This window comes from Pavona decussata, unplaced genomic scaffold, assembly GCF_977016875.1.
Source record: "Pavona decussata unplaced genomic scaffold, jaPavDecu1.1 SCAFFOLD_25, whole genome shotgun sequence".
Classification (NCBI taxonomy): domain Eukaryota; kingdom Metazoa; phylum Cnidaria; class Anthozoa; order Scleractinia; family Agariciidae; genus Pavona; species Pavona decussata.
In genome coordinates, this window is record NW_028145448.1 from 3,162,501 (window position 1) to 3,171,982 (window position 9,482).

Sequence of the window (9,482 nt, forward strand, 5' to 3'; positions counted from 1 at the left end):
CGTGCATGTTGAGATGTGGGCCTTAAAGCATTCACAGATTTGCATTGTTATGCTCAAAGTGTACGACTTTGAAACCCATCAGAGGTTAACTTTCTTTATCAACTTCAAGTTGATAACTGATCAGAATAGATCAAATAATGCAGTTACAGATTGCCTGTTTTGTCACAGTAAATAAAAGGCGATGGTTATGAAGCCTGACGAACTTCTTTGTGATATGTTTTTGTTAGCATTTTTTGCCTTGACCGTGCACAGAACACAATACATTTTGAAATGTGTTGTAGCAATTGACCAATAGAAACGTTCCCGTTAAGGTATTCAACTGTAGTGTGAATGTTAAAACAAAGGATTATGCACGGTCGCGGCCCTTGCAACATAAATTATTATTGCAGCACCATTATGACAAGGCTTCATAACCAGTCCCTCCATTAACTGATTTTGTCAGGTAACACAGGGATCCTCATCACCAGAGCCCTAAAAGACACTAAGCTGGCGGGGCCACTGGTAAAAATTTGTCAGAATTGTGCCTTGTTTTTCCTGTTTTGTATTTCTTATTTAATGTTGTTTAGTCAAAACATCACATCTTGAACAGAAAGAAGACTATAATGTAGACAGTCCAAAATCAAGGTCTGGAGAATGCTGCCTCCAAAGCCCTCTGTTTCTCATGCCAAGGCCATGCCAGCTAAGAAATCCGCAGGGCTCTGGGGACGAATGAGATTTTAACTAGCACCAGTCCTGTAGGTTCTTGAACTCATCCTCTGGGAGAGTTAAAGTTTGCTGTTGTTTAGTTATATTAAATTATTGGATTAATTATTAAGGAAAGCTACCCCCAGATAAGTTTAGACTTTCCTGGTGTACCTTTCCACACAGGACTTCAAACTTCTTTTGTTTCTGAGGCATAGTTAGTCTTTAGTTGCTTTCCTTGCGTTCCAGTCTGCCATGACAGAACTGTCAGATGAACAATGTTGCATAGGAAGAAGAATTCATATTCAAGAGAAATTGTCTTATATATCATATGTGCAGGTTTTTACAAATGATTGAGTGCTTTGTTATATTTTGCACTTCAACATCTGACAAATAGAAGGTGATTTGATTTTCAAGATTTGTTAACTTTCGGTAACTTGTAGTTAAATGTATAGTGAACTTGTGTACAATAACATTTCAATTATTACAGTTCTTAAGTGTAGTGTATTGCATTTAAGGTTTCAGGTTGAACTTGGAACAACCAAGTAGGGAAAAGGAATATTCTCTTGCGAGTCTTTTTGGTCAGATAATCAAACAAGAACTTGTGCCCACTCGCAAAAGGCGATGTAGCCGCTTTCGTATTAAAGGTCTCACATGATTGGCTTGCAACCTTCTAGAAAACAATAGAACAAACAACAGAATAATACCCCCAACCCTAAAAACAACAACAGCTGCTACATAATTAAAACAATTACAAGCTCAAGAAAGCTGCTACAGTACTGCAAAGGTTGCCTGTCTCGTGGAAATGCATTGCGTGGGTGACGAGATGTATAAACAAAAACCATTGACACTGCATGCTGCAAAAAACACCCTAAACTTAGGTACGTTGGAGAGTCTTGCCGTTACGAAGATGTAGTTCTGTTAACCCTTAAGCCCTAACAGATCAGCATCAAATTTCTCCTTGTAATATCAATGCTTATTCAACCCCTGAGGTTATGAGAATTAAGAATATGAATACCCAAGGTGAATTTTCTTGATATTTTAATCACTTCTGGCCAGTACTTTTATAAGAAAAGTATGGGGACAAGATGGGAAAATTTTGTTCTTTGACATAAGGGTTTACTTAGAGGGTTAATTCAAGACATTTTACAGACGCTCGTTGTATGCCAAGCGTAGTCAATCGATAATCGATAACGTGGTTTTTCCCCCAGCAGTATTTTGCCGGTACCCATTTATACACCTGGATGAAAAGAATGTGGAGCAAAGTTTCTTGTCTATTTAATACGGAAACAACAGTAATTAAAAGACCAACCTAGACCAACCACCACCCCTCCATCTTCCGAACGTCTAGCCTGCGAGCAAGCTTCTCCCCTCCCCTCCCCTCCCCGCCCCTCCTCTTCCCCGAGAGCTTGCCGCAGGCTACCGAACGCCCGGTCTCAAAAACATCCTAGTTTTCAGTGAAACATATATAGGAACAGCACGAAGTGCAAATGTTTCTCGGAAGAGTCCAAGAGGTACTTTAAAATTTCCAGAATGTTGCAAGAGATATTACTAGAATATAAATTTTTGATCAGAATTGGTCAGATAAAAAAGCTTTGTACGTATAAACTCTGAGCTTATCCAATTAGTATGATCTTCAACTTTCTAGAGCAGTAAAATATGTACTTTTTACTATTTTTGTTCCGCGAAACAAAAGCATCTTTATTTTTATTTTCAGTGGAGGGGATTCCCCGTCCCTTGCTTCTGTGTGTCTTAATGAAAATAATACCGCCTCTCAAATATTTCAGAACGATAACAATGTAAGAAAATCAGTCGGGTATGGGGCGAAGAGCCGAACATCACAGGCTAGGTAGTTTCGAGAACACTTTAATGAGCCTATTCTACAATGAAGCCTTGTTACGAATTTAACAGCTGGATTTTTTTTAATATATTTTCGTTCCGCGAAGGACATGGGTATAGTGAAACAGTTTTCATGAAACCGAAAGCAAAATGTTTATTCAGTGTAGGGGATCCCCCATACCTTGCTTCTGCGTATCATAACAAAAACACCGCCTTTTAAATGTTACAAAGCGATTTAGAAACTCGATGTAGTTACAGGAACTTTGTTGTTTTGAACTTTCTTTAGATGTAAAATTCTTTTTATATTTTCGTTCCGCGAAAAGTCATGGGCATGGTGATCCTGTTTCATCAGAAACCGAAAGTAAAATGTTTATTCAATGCAGCAATCTCGTACCCAGAGTCCTCAGGCTTTTTGGTCAGCGGGGCGGCGCCAGGAGAGACTCTGGGATAATGGAAAAATATAATTTTTTTGATTGGTCGTCTGCATAACAATGGAAGACCGACAGGAAGTCCGTTGGTCATTTGCGGAAGTTAACCAAACCGGAAACCCTCCAAACCAACTTCCCTGTTTTGGAAATGTCAAACTCGGAGCGTTGTAATTTTTATGTGTGTGTCACGGTTTTTTTTTTCTATCGCCTCCATTTACCCCTAGCTTAAAGCACACCAAAAATTAGAAACACTCCAATTCAAAGACGGGTTTTGAATTATGTCATTGTCAGTGCAACAATTTCTAGCCGACGAAACATCAGTCGTTTTAGTGTGGGAAGTTGCACTACTGCCATACGATGGTAAAACACGGCAAAATGCAAGCAGCTACTTACCTTGTTGTGGATGAAAATTTGGAGATGAAGAGATCTGTTGTGGAGAGAAGTCCATCTCAGGTTGCCGTTTCCCCTTCGGTTTTGCCACAAGGGAAACGCTGAAGACATCTCCACGATGATCAAACGCCGCACACGAGAGCAAAAGTTTCACTTTTTTTCAGTCACGGCCCATCTTGCCAAAGCTAGCTAACCACTCGGAAAAAAATTCCCTTTTAGAGGCGGAGGTAATGTATTTTATTTTCAGCATTATAATAGTGTGTGGAACATTTTCTCAAATGTTGAGAGATTTTGTTTTGAGTGTAAACGTTTAAAAGTGTGAAATTAGGCCGTTGTTTTATAGGTTACCTTAAGATGAAAAGTTAAGTCTCAAATGTAATAGCCAGTACATACAGATTTACAGTAGAGGGGCAGTTGAGAATAAAGACTTGTTGTCTGCTACTTACAACCATCTTCTCTGCAAGAAAGTCAACACATTGTGACAGTGAAGTAGCCACCTCAACTTGACCTGTTAAAGAACAGGTGTAGATAATACTGAAGAAAGCTGGTCGTCCAAATGCAGATATACTTTAAAAATATTTACATTTATTTATTTCCCAACGTACAGAGACAAACAAATAAAAGAAAAGTATAAGTGGAGAGGAGGCTAAGAAACCATGGGGCTTATGAATATTTATAAGCCTCCTCAATCTTAAAATACAAAAGTTATAATATTGCTTGGAGTGTTTATATAACCACACATATAATGCACTCTGAGTTTAAAATTAAGATGGCAAAAATTTAAAGATAACGATAGTTTAATTGTACTCTGTTAAAGGCTGTACATCAATATGTAAGTAAAAATGATCTAACTTTTTTAAACTGTTCCTTTTTCCCCTTCATCTGATCACGACAAAAACATGCAAAAACTCCATTGAAGAAGGATGAGACAAGGAAACCGTGGGTTCCCTTGCAGACAGATATTCCTGTTGAGATTTCCAAAGCAATTATGCTATTGCAAAGTGTGAAATCATGCCTAAAGTACCAGTTGTTGGAAAAAAATAGATGAGCAGTGCTGTGACCCTCTGTGTTATATGTGATAAGGAAGAACACCAAGTCTTCCCTTGAAGGGTTCAATTGGGACACAATTATTATTGAGGAGATACAGGAGGTCTCTGCTCGATTTCATTCCACTGCAAGTGTACCTGTTGTACATCAACATGGGAGCTAAGTACCCCCCGTTTGTGTGACATATAACCAGATGATGTTTGCACAGCCTCGTACAGAAAGTGACCACTTTCATCATATATCCTTGGTATCAAACACTCCACTTGTAATTGGGAGATTAACTAACGTAATTATTCTGGCAACCCTTCCTATCATTTCTTCATGTAATTATTAAAACAAGTTTAACACAAAGGGCACTAAAATCAATTACCCACCTTAAAAAAGTTTCCCTTTTTAATATTACTCATTTAAACAACAAAAATATTAAATATTTTCCACAATGATGATAATAATAACAATCATTATTATTATTATTATTATTATTGTTGTTATTAAGGAGAGGGCGCGGTCCAGCCGCTTGGGGTTGGTGAAGTAATACGGGGGATAATTGGGAAGTGGGTGATGAGAGTAACACAACCCAATGCAAAGCAAGCGGCTCACTGCAGGTGTGCGCAGGCCATAAAAGTGGAAGTGAGGCTGTTATTCATTCATGCAATGCACAATATTTTTGACGCCAATGGAACTGACGCTGTTCTTCTTGTTGACGCCTCTAATGCCCTAAACAGTTCTGCTGCAGATTTTTGGTCAATGCAGCTCATTAGACTTGGCCCAGTCCCACCAAACATTATGCAATATGCTGGATGACCTAGATTGTGGCATGATAGACCATTGGAGTCCAGGAAGGGCTTGAACTAAGAGTCAATAGTTTTTTGATTTTTAGGTCTTTAAGCTAACATTATTGTCAAGGGACAACAAATTCCCACAAGCACTGGATAATTTACACAGTTCATTACTTTTGACAGGGTGTCCAGCAAAGGTCTCAACAACACTGTGCCAATCATTCAGGATATTGGGAAGTTGGACAATAATAATTATCTGTTGTCAACACGAGAGCAGCAAGATCAGAGAAGAGATTATATTATACTATTCAGCAAAGTGTTGGTTGAGTACTTCCCTTGCCTGAAGTTAATAATAATTAAAAGTGTGATACCAAATCAGATCACCATCCAGTACTGAAAAGAAATGGCAAATCCTTCAGAAATTATCAATTTACCAGTTGTACCCTTTAATCAAAATAAATTAGGTAATGTGTGTCAGTACCTGAGCTATCTGACTCAGCTCTTAGTTAAAGAGTACACTTCACAACCAAATGAAGTTGGGCCCCACCAATTTATGTAAATTAATAATATAAACACAAATTCCCTAATCTATTGACCCCTTCCCTGTGCTTCCTATAGTACACACCCAAAAATATGAGAACTCACATAAGATAGTTTTAATTTTACCCTGATTAAATGTACAAGGAGGAGAACTGAGGAGATTAAATACATGGTATAGAAATTGACTAAGTGAAATATCATAGTCAGGATATCGACAGTCTCTCAACAATCACATTATAACTAATTTACTGATGAGAGGTGATGACCACTCCCTATACAGTTCTCATGTAAATACTCTGTGTTTAGGCAGAAATGTTAACAAACCTCAACACAACTCACTGTCCTTATTTTCATAGCCTGTGCCAGGAAAAAGTTTGGTACTAGGTAGTATTGGGATTTGAATTGAATAAACCAAACATGCATTGGTGGAATGCATTTAAAACACTGTTAAAAAATTATTACTACTTCATTTTATTTCTAGATATATAGTATACCTGGGAGCAACTCTACAGCACTAAAACCATGCAAGATGTGAGCACTCTCTATCAGATTCGTCAGAAGTTTAGTCTGAAATGTCAGTCGTCTCCTCTCCCTAACCCACATGGGGCGCGTCCCCTGTGGGTTAGGGAGAAGAGACGGCTGACATTTCAGACTATCAGAAGCTTGGCAAAAGGAATGTCTATCCAGAAAGAAAAACTTCAAAGCTTCTCATGACATGACATTCAGGACAGATGTATAAAAATGTGCTGATGTTTAAATTGTGCTAGCTTGCAATTGAACAGATATAACAATCATTCTAATTATATACACTTTAAGAAAAGCGTGCACACAATTCATTCTATTGCAATTAAAAAAGGGGCAAAAAAAACTTTACAACAGTAAATATCAAGAGGTGATTTAAATTGTCAAATGATAACTTACACTATGTGTTCATTGAAGCAATAATTTATAATAAGACAGAACTTAAACAAATCCCATTTGGACATAAACTGTAGAGGGAAGGGGGAAGGTAATTTAAACATAAATTCAACACACAGTCAGCTGCACAGTTCTGTGAGAGGAGAAGTGAAAGTTCCTTTTTATTTATAAGTATAAAAAGTAATAAAGAAATAATTATGTTATTTACTTGTCTGTGTGTGTTGTAGCAATGTCGAATCAAGTCCACCGTTCGCTCGCTCTTACAGGGTAAAAAATCCAGTTGCTTTGATCCGCTCTTACGGGAAAAAAATCCAGTTCCTTCGATCGCGTGTAAGAATCAACTTTGGCTTTCTCGAACACTTTCAAGGCCCGATGAAACCTTCAGGCCCGAAAACATCAACACGACTGCCATTTTGGGGCATTTGACTTCCGTTTTAATCGTAAGCATGCGCACAAAGACCGGAATCCCACGTTTTCTGGGATAAGAAATTCCATTATCCCAGAGTCTCTCCTGGCGCCGCCCCGCTGACCAAAAAGCCTGAGGACTCTGGGTACGAGATTGTCAATGCAGGGGATTCCCCGTGCCTCGCTTCCGTGTATCATAACAAAAACAATACCGCTTTTCAAATATTCTATAACGATTTAGAAACTCGATCTGGTTACAACAGCTTTGTTGTTCATGTTTTGAACTGCTCTGTCTTTAAAACATGTCTCAAGACGATTTTGATGCTAGCGGGCCCATCTATGTTATGAATGGAAGCAGAGAAACCCTTTTTGCGGACGTAAGTGCTGGCAGTATAAATCATGATCAGTGCATCATTTCCGTGCTTGAAGGTGATGATGACGGTGATATCGACAAGGAAGCAGCCGCAATGTTGAAAGTTTACTTGCGGTTTTCATTCCAGTGGTATCCGGCGAGCGTAACATTCGCGAAAGAGTGGTTCTGGACTGCGATACAGTTTATCATCTTTGTTGCCTTATTCGGCTGCTACTTATTTGACATGGGTGCCTTCGGCAACAGATCCTTGGTTGAAGAACAATGGGAAGAAACGGTGACAACTGCCAAAAATGTCATCTGGTCGTTGCGGATGATAGAGATGTACATTCTTGGGGTGCTGTACTTTCGAACGCGTCACCTGGAGAACATGTTGTCGACAGTGACAAGGCAATGTTGGGAGAAAGCTAAGAAAACCATCAACCGGATAAGCTTTGCTGTATTCCTGTTTGCCTTTGTCTTGCCGATGATTTTAAAAGCCGTTCAGATGACCCTGTCCACTGAAAAAGCGAAATCCTTCGAGGTGAAGCAGGTAGCGTTGAATCTTTCCCTTTCGATTCTGGTTCGCATCGTTTGCCTTCCAATCTTCTTCGCCCTCATTCACGTTGTGTACATTATGTACAGCAAGATTCGCTTTTTCAAAGAGCAGATTCAGACGTGGCCCGCGGATATGAAGGAAGAAGCGAGAAACCGGTTATTGGATGTCAATACCATGATCCAGAATGCAGAAGAGTCACTTCAACCATTCTTAGTGGTACACCTCCTCCTTCTGTTGGTCCTTCTCATACCATCCATATTCTCCTGTGCCGAGCGTTTTCAAGAAGAGAGTCGCTACGAACAGAAATACAGGGACTCAGAGAAGATGGGCTCAGCTGCGTGGACCCCTGACAACACTGGCAGTCTGATTTTCTCAAACTTCAGCAACTTCTACCGGAAAGATGAAAGGGCCCTGGTTTTCAAGCTTCTGGCACTAGGCCACAACACCACCCAGCCTCCTCAACTAAAGTTACCACCAGAGCACACCGAATACCTCACAGATGTAAACGGAATTGTGAAATTCGCCTGTGGCGCTCTGGCAGACCTACTTGAAATGATCATTCTGTACAGCCTGCCATTGTGGTTCCTGGCAAAGCTGCACAAGGCCATGAGAAGTCTCCCGGAGGTCGTTCAAGTTCTTAAGTTCTCTGAACAGAGGGAGAATGGGTACTTGTTTCAAAACCGGCAAATCTTGGACGAGATGCTGCGAGATCTTTCATCAGCCAAGGGAGTCCAGATACAGGGCATGGATCTGACAGGTGTCAAGGCTGCTGTGATGACACTGCTGATGCCTTTTCTCACAACAGCATTTCACCTGCTGTTTTTGCACATCCACTTAAATAATTATTAGGATGCATACAATTGGGATGGGAGGGGAGGGGGGAACCAGATTTCATTCTGCTTGTAGTTTGGGAAGGGGTAGCGAAATTTTAAATTTTGGTATTTTAACGGGTCACAAAATTAGACATGAATTGAAATGGTACAGAAAGACTGTGGCAAAAATTGTGGCGCAAAGATTACACCCAACCCCCCCCCCCCCCCTAAAAAAGAGAGGTTTTGGCTTATCTTTATGGTATAAGGAAGGGATACAATTTGTTGTTTTACATATTTGAAAAGGTAGAGGTTAAACTGCCAGCCCCCCCCCCCCCCCCCTCCTCCACTCTGCAGCAAAACAGAATGGTCTTATTACAGTGGAACCTCACTTTAACAAACCTCTATATAACAAAGTCCTCCGTACAACAAATGATATTCTCCTGCCTGGCCTTTTAAAATATATGGAACAGAACTTGAGAGCTGGAATCTTCCTCAGGCACTATCTTCCACCATTCCACAGAGTGTGAATGCATGGTTAATCATTTAACCCCCAAGATCAAAGAACGAATTCTCCTATCTTGTCCTCATACTTTTCTTATAAAAGTACTGGGGAGAAGTTATTAAAATTAATATCAAGACAATTCACCTTGGGTGATCATATTGTTAAAATTTTCTCATGACCTCAGGGGTTGAATAAGCATTGATATTACAAGGAGAAATTTGATGCTGATCACC

At 39.7% G+C, this 9,482-nt stretch overlaps 2 protein-coding genes and 1 long non-coding RNA gene across 3 annotated transcripts in view; all 3 read left to right on the forward strand.

Annotated features, from left to right (window-relative positions):
* The window catches only part of LOC146485820 (inner nuclear membrane protein Man1-like), a 19,156-nt gene extending 17,986 nt beyond the window's left edge, over positions 1-1,170 (forward strand). Inside the window, exon 14 of the mRNA XM_085103165.1 lies at positions 1-1,170. This exon is cut by the window's left edge and continues 2,744 nt beyond it. The gene's annotated coding sequence lies outside the window, so the exon portion shown is untranslated.
* A 1,734-nt stretch (positions 1,171-2,904) lies between these two features.
* Positions 2,905-5,544, forward strand: LOC146485821 (uncharacterized). The gene is made up of 2 exons (XR_014863322.1): positions 2,905-3,565; positions 5,348-5,544. It is a non-coding gene; the product is annotated as an uncharacterized LOC146485821 (long non-coding RNA).
* A 1,645-nt stretch (positions 5,545-7,189) lies between these two features.
* LOC146485822 (uncharacterized) lies at positions 7,190-9,038 on the forward strand. Its single transcript, XM_085102965.1, has one exon. It carries the CDS (start codon positions 7,330-7,332, stop codon positions 8,782-8,784), a length of 1,455 nt encoding a protein of 484 aa, XP_084959091.1. The 5' UTR covers positions 7,190-7,329; the 3' UTR covers positions 8,785-9,038.
* The last annotated feature ends 444 nt before the right edge of the window (positions 9,039-9,482 follow it).